At 41.1% G+C, this 24,851-nt stretch overlaps 1 protein-coding gene across 6 annotated transcripts in view; it reads left to right on the forward strand.

The window, feature by feature from the left end:
* Positions 1–23,189, forward strand: part of TLL1 (tolloid like 1) — a 125,032-nt gene extending 101,843 nt beyond the window's left edge. For 4 of the 6 annotated variants that reach the window (XM_083457197.1, XM_083457200.1, XM_083457196.1 and 1 more), the window contains 8 exons: positions 1,751–1,876; positions 3,352–3,512; positions 3,999–4,179; positions 14,784–14,909; positions 15,679–15,806; positions 18,407–18,620; positions 19,149–19,399; positions 21,164–23,189. In XM_083457197.1, coding sequence (XP_083313323.1) covers positions 1,751–1,876; positions 3,352–3,512; positions 3,999–4,179; positions 14,784–14,909; positions 15,679–15,806; positions 18,407–18,620; positions 19,149–19,399; positions 21,164–21,298 — 1,322 coding nt within the window. In that variant the 3' untranslated portion in view covers positions 21,299–23,189. Of the gene's footprint in view, positions 1–1,750; positions 1,877–3,351; positions 3,513–3,998; positions 4,180–10,548; positions 12,270–14,783; positions 14,910–15,678; positions 15,807–18,406; positions 18,621–19,148; positions 19,400–21,163 lie in introns of those variants that run through there. The other 2 variants (XM_083457201.1, XM_083457199.1) reach the window with 2 other exon arrangements.
* Positions 23,190–24,851: the final 1,662 nt, after the last annotated feature.

A 24,851-nucleotide genomic window follows, 5' to 3' on the forward strand; every position in this document is an offset into this window, starting at 1 on the left:
AAGACATACCATGATTCTGTATCAAATGCTTAACTATTGAGTCACAAAATCAAACAGAGACAGGAGATCAGCTGTCTTTCGTATTTGCTACTCTATAAGTATTACCAATGTCTCAGGTATATGCTTTTGTTACCTATTTTAAATGGATGATTCGGAACCCACTGTTACCGAAATCAAGAGAACTAGTGATGAAAGAAGTGATGACTAAAATGTTCATAAGTATGTCATGCTGCTTGTAGAGATAATACTGTATTCTACATTTCCCTCTTTCTCTCTGTTGCATCTTGCTTCCTTTAATATCAGTACAATAAAAATGTGGGATTTGAGGATTCAGTTAATCTGGGTTTGAGTATAAAATTCAAGATAATGTATAAATTCGTTCTGTTGGAGATAAAGTGCCCTTTGAGTGACCCTGCTGGATTTTCAGCCTTTTCTCTTAGTATTTTACACAACCTTTAAATTCCTGCGGCCTAAATTATAGCATATCAGCAACACAATTCTTAGGGCATGAACCTTCTACACACAGGGGTAGAGTACAATACCTGTGTGCAAAATGATGCCCCACCCCAGGCCCCACAACAAGCTGTACAGAGATGGGATGCCAACGCATGCTTCTCATCAAAAGAGTGGGGGAATGTTCTGGATAGTAGGAGAGGATATATTGATTAAATATTACCTTCCTGACTCAAGCTAGTGAGTCAGTAGCAGAGTGCATCCCCCAGTATATAGCAGTTGGTAGATTCGTTTGAATCTCTTAAGCAATCCAATGTGGCTTGTCCAGATTGGGTTTGATCCTAGCAAATCCCCTTTGTTACCTCTTAAAAAGAATAAAGACACAGCAGTCTTCTTTAAAAGCAATGATAAGAAGTTTACTTACATTCAGTTCACAGTAGGTTCCCTGAAGGCAGACTTCAGGTTATAGTTACAGAGTGTGGGTTCATTCCATGTAGGGAAATGAGCCCATGTGCTAGCACACAGCAAAAGTATCAGGTTGGAATAAAACGAAGGAGGAGGAAGGAAGATGGCAGCGTGACCAGCTCTTTTATGGGGTCTCAGAGGGTCACGCCCATCTACCTGGTCACACGCAGGGGGAGGATGCTTCAGACCAGGTGTGACAGGAAGTCCTCCTGGCTGGAGTAACATACCCCTGTGTGTCCACTCTGGGCAAACAGGAAGTGTTAACTGCTTCTGTTACATCTCACAAAGAGATGCAGGTCGCCATCTATATTTAGTCAAGGGATGAAAGCTGAGTACTTGTGCCCCTGGACCAAAAGGAGAGGAGAAGTCTAGACAGGGATTTGGGAGACAAACACAGACCTCTTATTTCCCAAAGCAGCCTGGAATGCTGAGTGCCTGCATCTCCACTCCGAAGGGAGAAGCAGCCTTCTGGAGAGCCCTCCACAAACAGCTACAGTGTCTGTGCAAGGAAGGATCATGCACTTATAATAAATCTAAAGCTAGAAGCTTAATACAATCTGAATTATAGGGAAATAATCCGATGGTCTGTCATTGTGTTTTCACTATAGTCAAGAGACAAAGAAGTCAATGATTTTATTTTAATGCTGATTTGAATTTGAATCTGTTTTAGTATTTTAACTTCCCGTATGTTTTGCTGTAATGCAATTGTTTTCCTGATTTTACGGTTTTATTTCTTTGCAAACCGCTCTGAGGTTTTTCTGACAATCAAGCGGTGTATAAATTTTATGAAATGGAGAAGTAAATGCAATTCTGTCTTTCCATTTCTTCACAGAGGAAGATGAATGTGCCAAACCTGACAATGGTGGATGTGAACAACGGTGTGTGAATACACTGGGCAGCTATCAGTGTGCTTGTGATCCAGGTTATGAGCTTGGGCCTGACAAGAAGAGTTGTGAAGGTAAGGCTGCTCAGTGTCTCAAAGATTCTGTAGTTTTATTTCATGATAGGCTTACTCAAGCCCAGATTTAGGAACTTGGATATGCCGAAACTCACTTGTGCACCAAGAGTCTATGTCAAGACTGACTTTTGTGCATGTGTCTTTATAAACCACATAACAGATATGTGCCAAAACAGCGACCAAATGGTAGGTAGTATGGTGGCTTTACATATGTGCCATAACTGCATGTGGTGATCATTTAGCAGCTCAACATATTCTATGTGAAAATTCAGGTATGTTATTTCAGACAGGAAAGCCTTTTTAAGTACAATAAGCCCACAACTTATGTGTGTAACTTTAATTTACTCACATTCAGCTTTACGCACTTAGCAAACAAATTAAAAGCAAACAAAAAGGGGTTGGAATGGGGGTGGGCTTCTGGGGAAAAAAATACTTTGGCAATCCCACCCACTATTGAATCCAATGTGTTTTGACTATGCAGTCATACCTTGAATCTCAAATGCCTTGGCTCCCAAACAAATTGGCTCCTGAATGATCTAAACCTGGAAGTGAGTATTCCAGTTTTCAAATGTTCTTTTGGAAGCTGAACATCTGGCGCGGCTTCCGATTGGCTGCAGGAGCTTCCTGAAGCCAATCTGAAGCTGCACTTTGGTTTCCGAATGTTTTGGAAGTTGAACGGACTTCCGGAACCGATTCCATTCAACATCCAAGGCACGACTGTATGCAATTTCGGCTTTAGGTGCAATTCCCGGAACCTGAGCCCCACCTAAGTTGCAGGCTTACTGTGTGTATGTCTGCAAATATGCATTTGAAATATGTGGAGTCTCTAGGTTTAATGTTCATACACTAAAATGGAACTTCAAGAACTGAAAGTTATGAGACAGACATAATTGTGCTGGTATACAATATGAACTGTGCATGGAAATTGAATATGTTATTACTGTGCACGTTATATGTACTGATGGATCTCAACTTCAGTTGAAGAACATTCTAATAAAAGCTTGCTTCCTTTCTCTGTGGACTGATTTTCACAGTACCCCCATATTTCAAATGGTAAAGCATGGGGAGTCAGCTTCTTCTTCAAAATGTATAAAATAGGCATTGGTTAACACAAAATGCATTCATGCTGATGTGATTTATTAGTATGCAAGTATGCCTTGCTACAAAATCAGTCTATTTTGAAAAATGGGAGGAGGCTGGATCATGGTGACAGAGCAGATTTGCATACATATTTCACACAAGATGTGCTGTGTGTTGTGCAGAACAAACATTTATGAGAGCCCAAGCTTGCTTCCACATTTTGCCACATGCAGTAAATAGATGCCAGGTGGCAGTATGAACTGGCTTTGAATTGTGAGGGTCTCTGGTTTGGTCTGTCTGATCCATATTACCATATGAGCAATCAGTCCATCTCCCAAAATGTGGTTTCTTGGGTCTGTAAATAAGTAATAAGATTTCTTTCTCTTTTGTTTCAGCGGCTTGTGGAGGACTTTTGACAAAGTTGAATGGGACTATAACAACACCAGGATGGCCCAAAGAATATCCTCCTAATAAAAACTGTGTGTGGCAGGTGGTTGCTCCCACCCAATATAGAATCTCAGTGAAGTTTGAGTTTTTTGAATTGGAAGGAAATGAAGTAAGTTAATTGAAGACAGATATTAATGCCTAATTACATAATCAATAGTGGTAGAATTGTCAAGTTCTAAGCATACATACGTCCTACAAATATGGTACCGTATTGCATGGAGTGAAAAATGGCCATTGTAATCCTTTTTTTATTGCCTGGGAATATTCCTGGACTGCTTAAAAAGTCATGCAAAAAAACTCCTTACACTCTCAAACAGCTTAACTAGACTAGGATCCTGGGTTTGTAGTTAGTTAAAGGAAATAGTAAATATTATCATAATATAAAACAATGTTAACTCTGGTCTCTTCACCCCAGAGGCCTCCAGTAAAACTATTCATGGTGAGTAAAATGCAATGTTGTGTGAGCAAAATTCAGAAAAAAGCAGCAAATTGTTGTGAAGTCCGTCTATTTTTATCTATATCTGAGGTTATAGATAAAATAGAAATGCAAAATATGGCTTATTATTTGACTAATACTGGATCTTTCATTTCTCAGGTGTGTAAATATGATTACGTAGAAATCCGTAGTGGCCTTTCTTCTGATTCCAAACTGCATGGCAAATTTTGTGGTACAGAAGTGCCTGAAGTTATCACATCACAATATAACAACATGAGAATCGAGTTCAGGTCGGATAACACAGTCTCAAAAAAGGGTTTCAAGGCTCACTTCTTTTCAGGTATTAAAACAAACACCTTGGGTGCAGTCTCTATGAATTGTGTGTTGTTTATGGTGTCCATAATCTAGGGAAAGTTTTTGCTTGCAATTTTTGCTCATTGATGCTGATGAATGAACATTCTCTTAACATGTTTAGTTTCAATTTTCTACTCAATAAAACAAATATAATATTAATTGTAATATTTAGACAGCCATAATGATCGTGAAGAGGAAGATCATGAAGGGGAACATACCTGACCAGATTCTGAATATCTCATGCATGGTCCTAGTAATGCTAGTTTTCTTTTTAGAAAAAATATGAATGGTATCTATTTGAATCTGCCTCCAAACAGAATGGACGCCAGAGCAGCTTTAAGGGGGCCAGTAGGGGTCTTCAGGAAAGGAGAGGAAGGGAGTGTCATTGCTTGAATAGATTTCCTCTAGTGCAACGTTGGGTATCACATTATAAATGGATCTTTGATTTAGTATCACTTTGGTACTCATATTAAATACCCTTTTCTGTTTTCTAAAGTTTCTCCACCTAGGAAAGGTAGAGAAGCATAATATAAAAGGGGCACTTACCCAAACAGATACCTTTTTTACATGAAATTTCAGAGAAAGAGAAAATCTCCCTTCCTTACCTGCACTTTCTGCTCTAATAATTTTAGGCATGGGAAATATTTATGGCTAAGTTCACATTTCCAAATACTTTGTCCTGGTTGCACATTCTGGAAGAGGTTAATGTGGCTTATGCATATGATACCACAAGTCAAATTTCATAAAGAGTCTGAGCTCTACTAAGGGCTAAGTGGAAGTCGAAGAGGCAAGCAAAAGAGTTTGATGATGTTAATATTTGTGGCACCTAGGAAACAGGAAAGATTCCCCCTTTATCAAGACAGAAGCCTTATGACCCCTGACACAAAGTCCCGATACACTAAAACAAACTTGTGTATTTGGGCCAAAGACATTTCTTTTCCGTTTTAAGTAAATAAACCATCTTTAATACAACAACCCTGAAATAAGTAGATTCCTAAAACTGCAATCCGAATCCGTGGCTGGCCATGGCAAGGCTTAGCAGAGTGCCATACCCCCAGCTACATCCATTGACTCAGCCCAGCCAGGCTGGAGGAGAAAGAATGCTTGTTTGCTACATCGGCTCCCAGTCTGGTGCAGCAAAGAGGTGTTGCCATCATGTCCCAGTCCAACTCCTTCCTTTCCTGCACCCTGCACCCTTCATTACAGGGGTTTCTGCTGACAGGCAGTGGATACCACCAACAGGTTGTGTCTGCCATTTGGGCAGCTGCCTTGTGGCCCTTCTTATCAGTAGAGCTCCTTTGCCAACAACCAGGCAAGGCTGAATGGAGGACCACTTCTACCTCATCCAAAACCCCTCCATCCTGGTGGATTGGAATAGTGGTGGTGTATTGTTCTGTAAATGACATTCTCAGAGTCAAGGCCTTCAGTCATAGAATGTAGTTCAGCTTTTCCATTTTAGCTAGCTTTTGGAACAGCCTGCAGGAGTGTGCTCCAACCAAAGTTAAGCTGCTTGAAATCCAATTGATTTCAGTATGTGCTTAAATCCCGCACACCAAAGGCAATGGAGATTAAAATCACTTTGGTTGAATAACACCCCATTGCAATAATCAGGATGTCTGGGCTAGATTGCACACTGTATCAATGATTATGGTTTGAGTCCTATATCTTAAAGTCATGCACTTTCAATTGATGGACAGTAATCTTGCTGTATCTTTCGTTTTAAATTTTAAAACGTTTCTGCTCAAAATGATTGCCTGTTCCAAAGTGATGTTTGTATGTTACCCTAAAGGCTTTGACCACAGATTACAGCGGAGATCCACTGTTGACACTTTTTTGGGGGCTCTTAAGCAGCTCCCATATATAGCATTGGAACTTGAGCAGGGGAATATCTCAATGGATTGTGCTCCTTAAGAATGCAATACTTAATTAACTGCAACAGTTTTCCCCTTGTAGTTTTGATAAAATGTTATCTAGCGTAAGTGTAGGTAAAGGTGCTTCCACTCTGGTCGGCTTCGCTAATAGCTGGATGATTTACTACTGCCCGTGTGTTGTTACTTAGAAATTCAAGAAAGCACATAAGTAATCTGACAGAAGTTATAATTTGTAAAGACAAGAAGGTTAAAGGACTGCAGACCTGAAGGGCGGGTTTCTTAAAATAATTATGATTGTTTAGAAATGTTAGCAGACCAGAAAAGAAAATCTCAGACTCAGATTAATATGTGCTTTGTTTCATGGAGACTTATAAAGAACTTTATTTACATACAGTTAAATGTTTATATTCAGTGTTATTCTGATTTATTGTGTAGTGTAGGTGGTCAAAAGGGATATTACGTCTCTGTAGCATGCCATTTTGGATTGCCATCATTGAGCCATTAAAGCAAAGCAGAGTTTAATAACTATACATCTAAGCCAGGGATTGCTAAATTCCCTAGAACATTCAAGAATCCACCAGATTCTATCGGTCTCTGGGAGCAGATCAGCCTGTACACCTGCCCCTGCAGGGAGGGTTAGTCACTACCAGTTCAAACTTCACTGGGGTCCATCCATGTCAACGTGATGACAATCAACCCCTGCCCTAACCACTATATCCCTTGCAATCCTCTATGTTGTGTTTCTGACACAATGAATTGAGACAGCCTCAAGGTTGTCATGGTGGCCATGAAGTCCTGAGCTGGCCCAGGCAAAACAGAATTGGCATGGATATCGAAGTCCACCAAGATTAATATACTGGGGTACTCCAAAACCACCTCTGCCAGCTCAGTGAGGGAGGTGGTTGGCAATGCAGTGGGTGATACTCTAACAAGATCTCCTTTCCCTACAACCCAACATCAAATGCAAATCCTCACATCCAGCTACTACATTTGGATTGGTTTCCTGGTAAAATTTACAGTTTTTTCTATGGATTACTGCCACACATCCCTTCCCTCCAACCTCATCTGGTGCTTCGCAAAAGAAGAAAACCCAAGCAGGGAAAGCTGAGTAAGGACAGGGTCTCCTAGCAAACTTCGTCCATGATCAGAGTTCTTTTACAGTGGTTGGATGTGGCCTTAAATAATGGCACCACCAGATGAGAGGACAGGTCAACATAGCTACTCAAATCTCTGTTGAGGGTTGGCTGAGCAGGAGCAAGACATCACGTGTCTCTTACCCCTTCCTGTGATGATAATATTGCTTACCCACCATTCCATACTTCCCCTAAACTCATCTTAGAAACCTCACAATTAAATGAGAGATTCATAGATGGTTCTGTATTTCCTAGCTATACACAGAAATGTCTGTACAGTTGTACCTTGGTTGTCCTGAACACTGCAAACCCAGAAGTAAGTGTTCTGGTTTGTGAACGTTTTTCGGAAGCTGAACGTCCAGCACGGCTTCTGCTTGACTGCAGGAAGCTCCTGCAGCCATTCGGAAGCCGCGCCTTGGTTGTCAAACAGTTTCAGGAGTCAAACGGACTCCCAGAACGGATTAAGTTCGACAACCAAGGTACCACTGTATATGTATTTTCTGCAAAACACAGAAGACAGGCCCATCTGATGAAGTTAGCTTCTTCTTTTACTACAACAAATTGTTTGGATTGTTTTATGATGGCTTTATACACCAAATGCTCACAGTGAGTTAAATTTTGAATGTCCTTTCAGAAAATACATGCTAATTTCTGAAGTTTAAACAATATTCAACCTGGCAAGCTGAAATCCTAAAGTTATGGGGAGTTAGCCCCATTGGGACTGTCAATCCCTCCATGTATCCATGGTGTCCTGGTATTCTAGATCACCTGCACAGTAGTCCTGGGCGCTGCGGGGCTGTTTGGAAGGCTGGGCTGACCACTGCAGAGGATGGCTATTACTGGCCATCTACATAAGGAACTGGGGTGTTGTTGAGGCATCTCCTGGGGATCCCCCTCCTAATCTGATGTTGTTTTCTGTCTCCATTGGCTGCAACTCCTTGTGACTCCTTCCTGACTCTATAGACCAGGGGTCAGCAACCTTTTTCAGCCATGGGTCGGTCCACTGTCCCTCGGACCATGTGGTGGGCCGGACTATATTTTGAGGGGGGAAATGAACAAATTCCTATGCCCCACAAATAACCCAGAGATGCATTTTAAATAAAAGCACGCATTCTACTCATGTAAAAACACGCTGATTCCCGAACTGTCTGTGGGCCGGATTGAGAAGGCGATTGGGCCGCATCCGGCCCCTGGGCCTTAGGTTGCCTACCCCTGCTCTAGACTGCAGCTGCCCCATTACTGCTGGGAAAAGAAGCTTGGAAGAGACATGTTAGCATAAACACATTGTTTCCATTCCTGGGGTGTTTGGTCTCTGTTAGACAATTGCTCAAAGTGTCTGGTTTTTATGGGGCGGATTCCCCAAGCGCAAAGTGCCTGAGCCCCTCTCCTGAGTGGGCTACACCTTATTGCAGGAAGACTGAAGTAAAGTGAAGTGAGGCTGGGAGATCTGCAGCTTATATCCTGCTGTTCTGGCTGTGCAATTGGCCAGGAGTTATAACAAATCCTGAGTTGTCTATCATGGCAGTGTGGCCAGGGCTGCCGGCTGAGCCTGCTCCTGAGGATCAGGTCCCCTCCACTGACGTCCATTGTGTGTTTTGAGTTACACCACCCTTTTGGGCAGCTTAATTTAGACTGGGTTGCCAGGTCATGTGACCAAGCTAAACAGACTTGGGATCCATTGAAAGTCTGCTCCCTCCAGTCCCCCCCCCCCCAGTTTACCTCCAGGATTGGGGAACCCCCTGAGCTAGAGATCTGCTGTATGCTAAGCTGCTCAGTTCAGCGTATCTGATCACTCCCTAAGGATTGCCCCCCTAAGCCATGAGCTTCAGGGGAAAACTGATTTTTTGGAGGGAGGAATTTTCTAGAAAAGACTGTGAGTAGGCATTCTGGAAGGAATTTCCAGACATAGAGACAAAAATGACATAATGGGCGGAACCACTGAAGAGCGTAGGAGACGATTATGCAGCTGAGGGCAGTGGGACTGTTCAAGTGATTACTGAATCTCACTAACAATTTAACATAAGTAATTAGTAGCATTGATAGCATAATCTAATCCTGTACGCCAGACGCTGTTGGAAATAGCATTTCCTGGACATAAATGCTGAATGGAGAGCTGAATAACTGCTACTATAGTATGAATATAGCTAAACATTCCCACTGAAATAACACCATTGGTAATCTTTTCTTGGCTACATGCAGAAACTTCTAGGCCAAAAACATGCTATGAGAAATATATAGATGGCAATATTCAGGATACTAATTTAAAGCACTGACATCTTTTGAAAAATATCTAACATGTATACAAAGATGACTTTATGCTTACAAGAGGCAGTGTAAGTTCATATGTTAGAAGGCATTTGTTAGAAGTCAGCATGCTTATCAGGCCACTGAAGTCAGGTTCTGAAGGACTATTATTGCGACTATTATGTGCTAATAGTGATGAAATAAAGATCCTATGAATCATAAAGAATAAAAAAGTATTTAATTTGGAAAGGTGAATTATATGAAAACATGCCCATCTGGTTGGATTTCTACAGCTCAGTTAGGAAACAGAATCATGGGATCAATAAAGTTTTTTGATTAGAACAAAGAAGATGGCAGAATTGGCCCAGGACTATAGCACTAGGAGTGGGGATTTAACCCTTTTCAACTGTATTTATACAGAGCAAATAGCTGAGATAGAAGGGTTGAATCCCTCTATCCAGCTAACATGGCGTCAATAAAATCCTCCCAAGACCTTCAAACTTCAGAATAACCCACAGAAAATCTTAATCATAGATCCACTGCATTGCAGTCCAGTTTGACACTGAGTGACAGCTTCAAAGTCCAGAGTCTGCGAAAGTTTTAATAGGAAAAAATATACTAGGAAACCAAATCTAGAGGATCATTGGATATATAAGAAGAAATATTAACATATGATTGACTGCAGTGAGTTCAGAGCAGAGTAAACACAGAATTCTACTTCACACACCCCCAAAAGAAACTTTTATAAATAAATGAAGTATTATAATTTTAATTCTTTAAAATAGCAACAACAGCAGCATCTTATTAATTAGTTTGTTTAATTCCAAGCTGAAAGACACAACAGCTAACATTTCAATGTTCCAGTGACGTTTGTTCTTTGTATGATCAGTTTTGTATAATTGGTTTCATTCCATTCTGAAAATGAATTCATTTTATTTAACTATATGACTGTATATTGGCAGAGGAGGTGGGATTGTAGAATAGCGATGATCATGTTACTATAAACAGATGAAAAGTTATAATGAAACTGCCCTTGAGCAGATTGATGTTTGAAGAATCACTCAGTCACTCATTTTTGGTGCCATCCTGGTACATTTTTTCCTACAGACAAGAGAGCTGCCTGCAAGGAGAAAATTTTTGTTTTTGAATCATGCAAGGACTTGATAGAGGTTGCCCCTTCAGGCCAAGTACGTATAATTCACAGACTGGCCTCTGAGGGTCTCAGAGGTATGACCTTATGTCTTGTGAATGGTTAAAATCTAACATATTGCTGAGAATGGATCTTTCCCTTTTATAATAACTGACAGAGAGAAATACACAAAGGATCCATTCAAAACTGGGAGACAGAGTTCCATCTCTTGAGCACAACAAATGGTTTGCATTTAGTCAGCAAAACATTTGTTTCTCTAACTAATCACTAATTTTTTCCCCCTTCTAAGATTTTCAATTCGGAATGCACATGATGGAAAATCTACACTGGCTTATGTAAAATGTAGATAAGACTTTTGCTGCACCATTCACTAACCGTGCCAAACTATTGTATTCTGCTGAAGTTTCACTTTCTGTCCTGTGATCATTATACAACACTGCTAGAGAGGGAACAAAAGATTTGTTTCAATAAAGCAGATATACCTTGAGCAAAACAGCTTTTGACGGAATATACACAAACATGACTTTTCCATTTCAGGTATTTTGACTGAACATAGAGGGCTTTGATAGCCTCTGAGAAATTAGAGCTCTTTATTCATGGACCTGCTATTTGTAATAAGTACTTTTGAGCTCACTTTCTATACATTTGACTGGTTTGTTAGACAACTGCTTGTTAAGGCGAAGAAATGCTAGACAGGTCACCATTCCCTGGTCAGTTCTCTGTTTGCCTTTCCCATTACCTTTTGCAGGAGAAAATTTGTCGCAGGTTTGCTTTCTAAAGAGATAAAAAGCAATCTTTCTCACACTAAATAGGTATATCTGTATTGTTGCTCTAGGGTTCAGGATGAACTTCAACAGTCTAAGTTGGAATCTTTCCACCAATTAATGCTCATTTGTTTTGGCTGGAGTCCAAAGTCTGCATGTAGTGTTTCTTTGCATGCATCACAGCCTTCTAGGCTTCCTTAAGCATACATAGGGGTCTTCGGATGCTGGCTTTCCTGATCCCTGCAAGATCACAAATGTAAATGGCACATTTCTATTTAATTAAATTGCAGTCTAGCATTTAGATTAGTTAACATTTTCAGAACCCCCAAGTCAGTAGCCTGCTGGCAGACCACATTTGTATTGGGCCAGCAGAAACTTTGCATAGAACTTGGTCCCTTTTCTTTGTTTTGTTGTAGGGTGACACAAAGCTTGTGTCGTTAGCTTATAGAAGGGACTCTCGCCAGGAAGTGAGAATCCTGTGTAGTTTTCACAAAGGCTTCCCCATGTGGTGAAACAGAGAGAGAGAAAAAAATATATATCTGCAGGAAAAGGAGTACTAGAGAGAGTTATTTCCAATAACTGATGATGTGTGAAATCCCTCCAAGCTTCTTGAAGAAGAGTCTGTGTGGGTCATACATTTCAGCATGTAGGATGTTGGAGTGCTGGACAATACAGCCATTTTGTTCCTTTGGATTACTGTAGACAAGTTTCAGTTAAAGAAGAGGAACAAAGAACACAGGGCAAATAAAAAACTGTTGCCAGAAACTGATGGTAAAAGGCAGCTTGCGCATTTGCAGTGATTTTGGCTGTACCAAATATGATGTAAAATAACTGCATGCTAGTCTTGTTCGGACAATAACACTTCCTTTACTGTGTCCTAATGAAGGGGAGGGCTTTGCCTCCCTAAATCTGCATTTTTGTAACAGCATTGTACAGCAGTACTTTTCAATACGTAGCTTAATACCCAGCCACAGTCACTGCAGTCCTATGCATAGTTTCCTTAGGAGTAAGCTCAGTTGAACTCAGTGAGGCTCACTTCACACTGTATAGGTTTAATTTCAGAAGTGGCTCAGCCAGTGGCATTCAGTTGCAAAGCTACCTTCCTGGCAGGTATGTTGCTGCCACTTGTTGGAATGGAGAGGGGGTGAGGTGTCGGAGTCAGGGCTGTGTGGGCACACACTGGCAGCAGTGCCAGAATGGCTTTGCCAGTGTGACTGCACAGTCCTGAGCTCCCTGCCACCTCTCCCTCTTGGTACGTAGCTGTGATGACGCTGCCCAGAAGTTATCATTGCGGCTCTGCCCCACCAGCTGAGCTGCTTTTGTTCCATCTGTAAAACACATCGAACTTTAACAAAACACCTTTGGCCAGCTGAAACGCAGCCCTTTCACTTTCAACCGGAAATGCCAGCCAGCTCGCAAATAAGTGTCACAATTTACACGGCTGGCATGAAGTAGAAGCCCCATCCGAATAAAAAGAAAGAGGTACCCATCCTCAGCTTGATGAGCTTCTTCTTTCTCTGTGTGAATCTATACTAATCTGCAGCTAACAAACTTGAAAGCCTTGTTATCGCCGCATGGCAAGGAAGGCCTGCTGGTAGCTTTATTACTCCAGTAGAAGACATTGTCATTCCTGCTCTGAGAAAAGTCCTGGAGCTCTGCTTCTTTTCATTCTGCCTCAACTGTGCCACTGTCCTGCAATCTCTGATATAACCATCAACAACTTTGATTATTTTAGCTTTGCTGAAAAGAGAGGGCCTTACAAACATCTAGTGTGGCGTGTCATTTTGAATATGTTTCAGAAATAAGTCTTGCCAGTTTTGATTTAATGGATCAGCCCCACCTAAAATAATAACAGCTGAATGGGGGCAGCAGATGCCTCTGTCTTGTTGGAATGACTGCCTGTTAATCTAGTTTGGCTTTTCTCCTTGCAAATGAATTTTTATGCTGTTTAGTTCAGCTCACATTACCCCCACCCCCACCCCCATCCCGCTTTACGCCTAACACACTAAAAGCTTTTTTAGAGGATTACTACTCAGCAAACAGGGTACTACTGCCTGCCATGTTGCAGATTTTCCTGCAATACATAACATCTATTTCTTTCATGTACTGTTTAAATATGTTTTGCTTTTTAAGGTGTTATGCCATGTCCAGATTCATTGCGATCAAAGCGCCTTTGTCACTGTCTCGAGAGGGGAAAACTGTAATAAATCCCAATGTATTATTAAGAAGTACCAGCATGTGCTGAGCTTGGAATCTTGTTCAGCCTAATTTTATTTCGTCTCACTTTTGGTACTGCTGCCAAAATGCCACTGGTATAAATCCAATACTTTTGTTTTGATTTTTTTGCGTGCATCTAAATAGTACTGATTAGAACTGCACGAGTCGTGACCCATGAAGCCAAATGCAGCCCTTCAGAGGATTAATCAGCAATGTTTTTGCTTCCTGTTTGGGACTGTAAAGCAAGGGGAGGTTTTGTCGAACACCCAGCATAACCTCAGATGCAACCACACCTGCTGGTGAAACATTGTTGGAACAAAGAAAATTAATTATAATTTAAAATTATAGACATGGGCCCATCCCCCCCCCCGAGAGTCTTTTCTCTTCTGTGCCACCCCCTACCCCCCAAAAAATGGGTGGGGTCAGGATGACATGAGAGAAATAAAATATCAGGAATAAGAAATTCTAGATGTTCACAGAGCAGGGTGTTTACTGAGATGGCACCATCTTCCCCCAAATGCCTCACTTGGATGTACAATGGTACCTCGGTTTATGAACTTCATCTGTTCTGGAAGTCTGTTCTTAAACCGAAACCATTCTTAAACCGAGGTGCGCTTTCCCTAATGAGGCCTCCCACCACCAGTACCCTTCCACCTTTTGAATTCCGTTCTTAGACCGAGGTAAAGTTCGCAAACCAGGACACTACTTCCGGTTTTGCGGAGTTCATAAACCGAATCGTTCTTAAACAGGACTGTTCTTAAACTGAGGTACCACTGTAGTGTCATTCAAAAGGCATTGTGGTGGAAATTACGGTGACCTTCATTGACCCCTCTCTTCTTGGTAAAACCATAGTCCCTTGTTTATTTCTAGAATTTATTTTGCTTCCCCTCAGGATGGGGGGAATTTCCCAATGCCTCCCCAGTTTTGTGGCCTGAAGATGGAGCTGTAAGTGTGGGGAGGCATTTTGGGCTTCGCACTAAAAATTAAAAATGGGCAGTGGTTTGTTGGCCTGGGTGTTAATGATTTGCTTGAGAATGGCCATTGCACGAGGTTGCAGGTTGAGCAATGAATGGGCATACCAAAGGAGGATAAAACGAGTGCCTTGGTTTTTCCCTTTTCTGGACTTAAACATAACTAAACCGTTGTATACCTTATTCTGGAAACTGGAGGAAGATATTCCACTCACAACCAGTGTCCTGTGTATCTTGTAGATAAGGATGAATGTTCTAAAGACAATGGTGGCTGCCAGCATGAATGCATCAACACTGTAGGAAGCTATGTATGTCAATGTCGCAATGGATTTGTGCTACATGAAAACAAACACGACTGCAAGGAAGGTAAGAAGCAGTGGAATGAAAGAGCTGCTTACTTTGAAAGCTTTGCCAGATGTAGCCTGCATTCAGACATGGGGTTTATTGTGTTACTTTTACTAGTAATAATACTCATGCTTCCTGTTTCAATTAATGAGGACCTTTTACATTGCATTATGAAATTATGGCTTTTTGATAGATATACTGCTACATTATGCTAAATTTTAACATGGCAAAAAAGAACTGTATACTGGGATTACCACCCCAAATTTTGCCATGTGAGATTACAGCACAAACCTCCCATGGTTTTCGGGGTGTTGCAAACAAGTCCCCCCCCCCCCCCGGAAAAACATAAAACAGAAATACGCTCTAAATTTCCAGTAGTTTCCACCAGATTTCCAGAAGCTGCTTTTACACGCTGTGAAAGATCACATAAAATGTGGCTGATATCTCTTAAGAAAACATCAGGAAAACAAGTTCTGCCTGAACGCTGCCCAGGCCATTTGGGCATTTGTACCTGCTGCAAGGCACATTATGGAAAAGTTCTGTATAATTTGTAGTGGACACTGCCATAAACACAAAGCCAAATGCTAAACTACAACTATGGATTATTGTTTGTTAGACTAAATAATTAGTTTGTCAGTGGCAATGGTGGTGAACATGAAATTAGGAAGATTACTAGCCCTGGATTAACTTCCAGACAATTTTGCCATTGCCATGAAATGATGCTTTTCTGTTTACATGGTATACATGTTCATTCAGACTCACTCAGTCTTTCTGTCAATTATTGATGCAGCCGAGTGTGAACAAAAGATCCATAGTCCCAATGGAATTATCACGAGCCCTAACTGGCCTGACAAATATCCGAGCAGGAAGGAATGCACATGGGAAATCAGTGCTACTCCTGGTCACAGAATCAAAATAGTAAGTAGCTTCCATATTATGAGCAAAAGCCCTTTGCAGTTCACCTGTAGATGATCGCAATGTTGTTTTAAGATTAAGATGAGTCATGGTTGAAGGCAGATGGTTAAATATACACAGCCAGGTTGAAAAGTTTCCTTCACACCATGATGGGGAAGCTGTAGACCTTGGGATCTTGCTGGGATCCAACTTCTATCAATCACAGATAACACACTGTGGTTGTTGACTCTGAGCCTGCTAGCTCTGGAGTCTGTACTCTGAATAGTGGCACCAGGGACCTAGACGGGGCAGGGCTTGTCAGTCCAACCCCTGCACAGTCTCATCAGGGCTGGCCTTAAGGCAATTGGAGGAATTGGGCCAAATTGGGCCGTGCGGGCCACTCCTAAGGGCAATCTAGATGGATTTTATTTATATCTCTAAATTTTATTTATTTGCTGTGAACTGGGGCCCCACAAAGCATTTCAAGTTGGACCCCAGAGTTTCAAATTGGGCCCCACTGGCTGGCCCTGAGTCTTATAGTTGCTGGGTCCAAGTTGTCCTGCCCTTGCATGAAGTCTTGGGTTTGCAATTTTGGGAGAGGGGAGACTGCCTGCTGGGGGGGGGCAGGTGGGCTGGGGAGGCCCCCTAGATTTAGAAGCCCTAGGCTTCAGTCTACTTAGCCTATACATAAATCTGGCACTGACTACCAATACTTTAGAATGATGAGAGTTATGACTGTGAAAGATCCCCATTATGGTCTCCTTTAGAAAGAGTGTGAAAGTTTTGTTCTACCAAGGTCACGGATATGATTCCTATATGGGCCACCTGGATGTTTCTGCATTGCAGGGGGTTGGACTGGATTACCCTCAGAGTCCCTTCCAGTTCTGATTCTATGAAACATTTTTGTAGGGATTATTTTCTACAAGTACTAGTCTCATGTACTGCATGTGTAATTTAGACAAGAGAAGATCGTCTTCTCATTACCATTCAAATGAGCGAATCCTTAAGCACAGTGCAATACAGCACCTTTTAGATTAAAACGCAACCTAGCTCTCAGTTTAGATGGAACGAGTTCTGTTTTTAACCAGCTTCTTGTGGAGCTTTTCTGTATCCACGAGAGGCCAAATAGCACAATACTTGGTCATATGAGAATAGTCTGGTTGAACAAAATTTATGAGTAGCAACTGGGATAGCTGTACAGCTGTTTATGGTGCATCTGCAGTTTCCTTCTATTACAGATGCCTAATCTTCCTAAAAAATAAAAGCCAGGAAAGTATCGGTGTTTCAATTTGCAGAGCTTTGTGATTATTCTGACTGTTTCCTCTCCACTGCCAAAACATCGGCACTTGAGCTACATGAAGTTCCTCAAGGCCAGCTGTTAACATAAACTGGCATCACATTGTACTTTGGATGGCTTCCACTGGGGATTCAGTAGATTAGAGCTGCTTTATTGTCCCAGACACAACTCGACAGCAGTTCTGTTTGCTCTCCACTTGACTTTTGTTTGGTTTCGTCGCTTTTAAAATATTGCCTCTGAATATATTGCCTTGCTGTACTGGAAAGTTCCTCAAATGCTCCTGCGCCCTGCCTGATGGGACTGGGGCAGGAGGGAGGAAAGCAAGGAAAAAGATGTGGGAAAGCCCATGCCAGGCATGCATCAGAACAGCATGAAAGGGAACCTTCTTTCTTTTTAAAACTGATGTGAAATGGCCTTTTCATAAATAGTTTTCAGGTTGCAACCCTAAACACTCTTAGAGTAAGCCCCATTGGCCACAGTGGGGCTTACATCCAAGTAAACATGTACAGGATTGTCCTGAATGAGTCTCTTCTTTAACATTTAATTTAGTACACAAGGTTGTTGTTGTTTTTAAAAAACAGTCTAACTTCTGCTGTGATGGTACAATTGCATTCAATGAGAACCTTCTGACCACAGACTTTTGATCTGGTGGAGGAATCCCTTTGGCAATCCAGGAAAGCAGACAATTTGTGTAGATTCCATACTGGCTTTCCAGCTCCCTGTACCCCTACCCATCTGCTCCAGATGGTTGAGGGACTCTCTGGAAGGAGAAATGGGCAAAAATTGCTGGCGCTGTGGGTTAAACCAGAGCCTAGGACTTGCCGATCAGAAGGTCGGTGGTTCGAATCCCCACAACGGGGTGAGCTCCTGTTGCTTGGTCCCAGCTCCTGCCAACCTAGCAGTTCAAAAGCACGTCAAGTGCCAGTAGATAAAATAGGTACTGCTCCGGTGGGAAGGTAAACGGTGTTTCCGTGCGCTGCTCTGGTTTGCCAGAAGTGGCTTAGTCATGCTGGCCACATGACCTGGAAGCTGTACGCCGGCCTATAGAGCGAGATGAGCACCGCAACCCCAGAGTCGGTCACGATTGGACCTAATGGTCAGGGGGTCCCTTTACCTTTATCTTTTTAGGAAAGGCTACCACGACCACGGGAGAGTCTGGATCCAACCCACTTTCTTTGCTAGTTTATTACTACACTGCATATAAAAGTTGCATGCCATTGAAAAACCTAAATGCCCAGAGTAGCAAAACCATAGCATGGACCTGACCTCAGGTTCACATTCAGAACACACTTGAAGTAATGGCTCAATACATTGTTTAACTTTTCAGGTTTTTAATGAGTTTGAAATTGAGCAACATCAAGAATGTGCCTACGACCATTTGGAAGTTTTTGATGGGGAAACAGAGAAGTCACCAATTCTTGGACGTTTGTGTGGAAGCAAGATACCAGATCCCCTTGTCGCTACTGGAAATAAGATGTTTCTTAGGTTTGTCTCTGATGCATCAGTACAGAGAAAAGGCTTTCAAGCTACTCACACTACAGGTATGAAAATAAGTCCCACTACTTTTGTTGATAAATGTTTAAAACTGTTTGGGCCCAAATTTTAATCTGGGCTGCGTTTCCATTAAGCAAAAGGGGGAGCAAATATTAGTTATATGTTCCTAATACAACATTATTGCCTGTGCTTCTAATGTCCTCTGTCTTTTTATTATCGGTGGAACAAAAACTGGTAGTATTGACCATCTTGTTGAAGCCAATGTGCTTTTTAATGAAGATGAAATATGGGGCTTCAACACTGGAAGCACATTGCATCCTTCAGACACTCAAAATTCTGTTAGAAAAAGCAGCTGCCAACATACTGATGTCTGTTATTTTTCCCAGGTCAAATATTATTTCTAGTTCCTTGTTATTTCAATTCCTTGGTTTATACTGGCCCCTAGCGGTGGTTCTAATATCATTCTTACCACTGTGATGATTCAGAAACACAGGGTGGGAAATTATGTGTGGTTCCTTTAAAAACAAGATCGAAAGAAGTGCATATTTGTTTTTTTTCTTCCTTACTTTCCACAGAGTGTGGTGGTCGTCTGAAAGCTGAGAGCAAAGCAAGAGATCTCTACTCTCATGCTCAGTTTGGTGACAACAACTATCCAGTTCAAGCGGATTGTGAATGGCTAATAGTATCAGACCGTGGTTACCGAATAGAGTTAACTTTTCAGACTTTTGAGGTGGAGGAAGAAGCAGACTGTGGTTACGACTACCTAGAGCTCTTTGACGGTCATGACACAACTTCTCTGAGGCTTGGTCGGTTTTGTGGATCAGGGGTATGTAATCTTGAAGTTATTCCGATGATTAAGACTCTTCCAAATATGAATAAATAATATGACTGTCTATGGATGTGAAATATAGACGTTAATGCCCAAGCAACTTTTTGTTGTCTTAGTCTGTACAGAAGTTAGAAACACACCCCTATACACCTTATCACAACCTGCTTTTTTTTTTTAACTCCTCTGAGTTTAAAAGCAGGTTATAGTGCAGTGATAGGGTTCCCTATTTGAGAAAAAAAGAAGTATAAAAGCCCCACTGCTTCTGCTTAGCAAAGTGTATGAAAAGGGACGTATTGTACTTCTGCCAGTATTTTGGCCTTTATAACCTACATGTTCATTGAAGTTAACAAAATTAAGTAATACCTGTTTTGACAAGGCTGCTTTTATTCTTCAAGGTGAGAAAAGTCAAACAGTAAGCAAAGGAGCTATACATACATAGAAAACCCAGAATTTTAGAAACTCATTCTGCTTTCATCACTGAATGCCGAAAGCAAGACATGATATAAAATCCAATTTTGTGTTTCCTTTGTGAAAGCCATCTAGTTAATTTAATATTTAATCAATACTAAATTCATTTTATTTCCTTGGACTTACTTTTAAAGAACTTTTTCTGAGAGATGAAACTAAACAGTTTCAGAAGGTTCTGTGCATGGGTTTTCCACATTAAGAGAAACTTAGGAGGAACTTTTCAATGTGAGTTGGTTTATTTCAAGTAGAGAACTGTTCCAAGGGGGAACTAAACTCTTCAAATAAAGTTTTAGTTCAGTGTAATGGAAAGGAGAGTGTAGCATATGGCTTATGGGTAGCACAACATAGTGGTGGCACCTGAAGTTTGAAACTATAGTTATCTCTCAGCATGGTCCTCAGACAAGATGGAGCAAGTATCAGTATCAGAGTTTGGAGTGCACAGTATACAAACACTGATGTAAGGGGGTGGGGAATTGCTGAAGCAAGTGATGACAGTAATTGGGGTCATCCACAAACACTATTTCATAGGATGCTTAAAAGCTCAGGACTGCAAATCTTTGGAGAAAGATCGTGATATATTAAAGGGAGAAAATTAAATTTAAAGGTAGTACGTTAAATGAAAATCTGCTAAAGGGAAGGATTTTCTGTACTGCATCAATAGCTAGAAAGACAGATTTTTGTCATGAGGACAAAAAATAGTGGCGCTGTGGGTTAAACCACAGAGCCTAGGACTTGCTGATCAGAAGGTCGGCAGTTCGAATCCCCATGACAGGGTGAGCTCCCGTTGCTCGGTCCCAGCTCCTGCCAGCCTAGCAGTTCAAAAGCATGTCGAAGTGCAAGTAGATAAATAGTCTTTCAGACGAAGGATGCTAAGCAGAGAGTGTCCGCTTAATTCTTTCCCTCTTTCCCCCTTTCAGCTCAAAGTTGCCCTTCCCAAGTTGCTTTTACCACAAAGAGGAGAGCAATTCTGAGCTGAAAATGACAGGTGTAAGGGTACAGCAACCACACACCCATTACTGTCCCAATCTTATGTAGCCTGGTTCCAGGCTGCTTTAGTTTTAAGCAGCAGCAACAACAACGCAGAATTCTAAAGCTCTGCTTGGTGTGTAGTTTGAGCCTCAGAAGTAAGCATGCTCTCAAAGCACTACTCCATTCAGTGTTGATAGCAGAACAAACATCAGCAAACTGTGACCTCCTCTAGAGAAAGGAAGACCACACTGTTAATTGTTCCAACATGCTTAACTGTGTTCATGGTAACCTTGGCAACCTCTTTTTTCCCCCCTTTCCCTGCAGCCACAAGAAGAGATTTATTCGGCAGGTGATTCTATTTTACTTCATTTTCACACGGATGACACAATCAACAAGAAAGGATTCCATATACGATACAAAAGCATAAAACATCAAGACAGTGTTCACACCAAAAAATAACAGAAGATCCCTTAGGCCACAAAATGAGACAGAAAGAGTGACTGTTGCGGAGAGAGGGGGGATGGGTTTTGTTTTGTGTTTGTTTTTTTTAAAATAAAAAGACTGACATTCTTAGTAAACAAACATTTTTACACCATGCGTCCAAACTGAAGGAAACCTGAAACATCTCACTGCTAAATATATTCCTATTCTAGAGGAACAGACATTATAGCGATGACGTGTGGTCTCAGGCGTGGCTGTCTCTGCAAAGCCAGTGGAGGGGCGCTGCATGCTTCCAGGGAGACTATAAGAGCTTTTTGCTCACAGCTTGACAAATGTCATAGTTGCCTGCATACTCAACCAGTTAAGATCCAGGGAAAGTGACCCTGCAGAGTCTTGACAAGTGACTGCTGTCCAGGAGGGGGGATGGGAAATGCCTACCTTCTGCAGGTCATGCACTCAACAAACGCTGTCCTTATATTTTTCTTATTTTAATTGCTTTGGTGATATATCCAAGATACAGTGAATGCAAAGAAAAGTCAGGGAAAAAAGGGGAGGGGGATCTTCTGAGATTATTATGCACTCGTAATTCATCTGTCCCACCAACGCATTAATGTCATGAAAACTGGAAAACGACATCTGCGAAATCGTTGAAACTTTAGAGAGTTGATCATAGCAACATATTGGAATGTCTGAAGTGTTATACATTCATCATCATTATGGGAACATCCAGACTTTGGACGTTGTCATTTACTGAGAACATTGAGTTTATTATTGCTGAAGGACTCCATACCTGCTGACCTCTTAAATTTTACACTAAGTACTCAAGAGAACGAGTCTTTTACAAGCCTGCTGTGGACCTTTATTCAATAAACAACAGAAGTAACCAGGGCCAGGATAATCCGAAACACCAGTTAATGGATTTTGTTTCAGTCATAATGAGCTGCTGCTCAGCATTTCCTTGAAAATGTTTGTGAATGGTTTCATTTTATTTTTTAATTTTAAACCAGTCAAAAATGAATATTAAAAAGTTGGTTTCCAAAAACGTATTTCTCAGCAATTGGGGACAAAAGGGGTGGGTGTTTTCTGGAAATAAGACTTTTGTGATGGCAAAGGTAATTTCTATGGTGCTATTCCATGAACATATTATTAAAAAAAATAACCACAACGCAAGATGTTTTAGATCTTTTGAGCCAACAATCTGCAGATCATGAATGTCTCACTATACCTGGCTGCATCTTAAGAAGAACAGACTTTCTAAGCATGTGAAAAAGATAATTGCAATGGCAGCACTAGCCCTGTGGAACAACTACTACTATTGCCTTAGAATTCTTGCACATGATCATACAGATCTTTCTGTAGATACATCCGATTTGATAAAGAACTTGACAATTTGAACATTTCACGTGTGTGTTCACAAAAGTGATCCACGAGCAAATTCCCATCTGCAGAGCAAGATCATCAGTTGTAAATACAGTGGACTTCCTATTGATGTAGAAATAAGTACTTTTAGGAGAAACTATTGTATGTGCTTTAGGCCATACATGGCTTTAGTCACAATGTATATGCATCATGTAAGTATGTATGAATGAGTGCTTTAAAAAGAGTGAGATGTGTTGTGTACGGATGGACAGGTAAATTGTATTTCATGTGCCAAGTTCTACCAGAATTCGGATTGACTGTAGCAACTTCATTTAAAGGTTTCATAAGCAGGACTTCAATAAAGAATCCAAGAGCTAATGAAATGTTACGTTTCATTTAAAAGAACTATTTTGGTATTATTTGATGCTGGTTGCTACACCACTTAGTTTTTGTTTCCTTACCACAATCATACACTGGCATTAATAAATGTGTTGTTGTTGTTTTTTTAAAAAAATAATATTAAAATAAAACTAAGCATGTGCAGGTCTCATTGTTTGTATGTTGTTTCTGTATCACTCCTTTCATCCTCCAAATGACATAAATGTCAAGCGTGCCTCCTAGCCAAAGGAATGCACACAGCAGAGAGTATATCATCATAGATAACACTTATAGTCACTTCTACAGCTCTGGATATCTATGCACACCAGTCTATCATCTAGGCAGCTGTTCCCAGGTCTGTGTTCCATAGAGCCATTGCAGCAAGAGAAGACCACTCCCTCTCCCCCCCATTTACGAACCTTTCCCCAATGGGCTGCGCACCTTTGTGGAAGGTTCTTCTGCTCATCTTCTGGCAGGGTCTTCTTGGTGGTGTTTCCCTGATTGTGGAACGTCCTCCTGAGTTAGGTGCCTTAGTTTCCCTATTAACCTTTAGGAGAAATTTAATTAACATTCTTGTTTACCTAGGCATTTGATGGCCAAATGTCCTCTGGAAACTCTGAGAGTAGATTATTGTTTTTAGGAGCTTTTGGCTGTTTTTAGAAGGTTGCTTTAATTAGTACATGCAGTTCCTTTTCTCTTTATTCATATGAATGGAATGCATCAGTAGCTATCATGTATAAGGGTAGTTGAAATTATCATCAAAAATGTTCTTTGCAGGCTGTGAACAGGCTTTTTACCATGTCAATTATGTCAAGAGTCTACAAATTACCCTTCGCTCCATCTTGACACAGGTTGTGTTTTGTCATGATCCACTTAAGTAAAATTTAACACGAAACCTATTTCTCGTTTTTGATGGCATTCTTTCCCCATTAGGAATAACTTTGAGTAATATAACACCTTCTCTGCAGTTGCACTTAATCCTCCAAAGGGCAGTGATGGCTGGAGGCAAAGGGATTTACTACAAAAAAGACGCTCAACTGCAGCACATTACCGACTAGTTATATTGGGCTTTGCTGCTTCTCATTTTACTTAGAATTTTTAAATTTATTCTTAGTTCCAAATTTTTGTTGTTGTTTGAACAATGCCCCTGCCTTTGTCTCCAGTGGGAGGGAAGTGAATTATTCCAGTTCCAGGGTTGGCAGATGTATTCCCCTATTTTGGGGGGTTGGCGTTTCAAGGGATTGAGGAAACTATGGCTCCTTCAGGTCCATGCCTTCCCCTGCTCTGCCCTTGTCAACCTTTAGTGGTGTCAGAAGTCCAAAGTTGGTGAGACAGGGTGATTCGTTGAGGATCCAAACACGGACCACTCCACCCTTGTGTTAGATTCAAATTCATGACCTAGAATATGAACATACAGTCGCTGAACTACATTTTGTTAAAACCTATGCTTAATTCTCATCCTCAAAAATGTTTCTTATTTGTCTTATTAAATTTTGGTTATATTGTAAGGTCTGTAATGCATTAAAAGAGATAGTGTGCGGGTGTAAGAAACTCATGTTAACCTTCCATAAGGTGACTGGTTTAATTAATAAACCAGCATATTTTGGATATACACTGAGAAATCTAAAAGTACTCCATGTATTTTGTTCTCGTTAACCATGATCAGACCATCAGTTAAGGAATTCAGTAGCACTGCCATAAAGAGGGGCTGATAGTGGATGGTACTCAGAATTCAGGCAACACCTAAAGGCACCTCATCTAAACCAGCAATGCAATCCACGTCATCATTTGGTGTCTGTTGCCTAAGACTTGGCTGCAATTGTGCACCAGTAGA

Source organism: Podarcis tiliguerta (genome assembly GCF_965153285.1).
Source record: "Podarcis tiliguerta genome assembly, chromosome: 9".
NCBI classification, from domain to species: domain Eukaryota; kingdom Metazoa; phylum Chordata; class Lepidosauria; order Squamata; family Lacertidae; genus Podarcis; species Podarcis tiliguerta.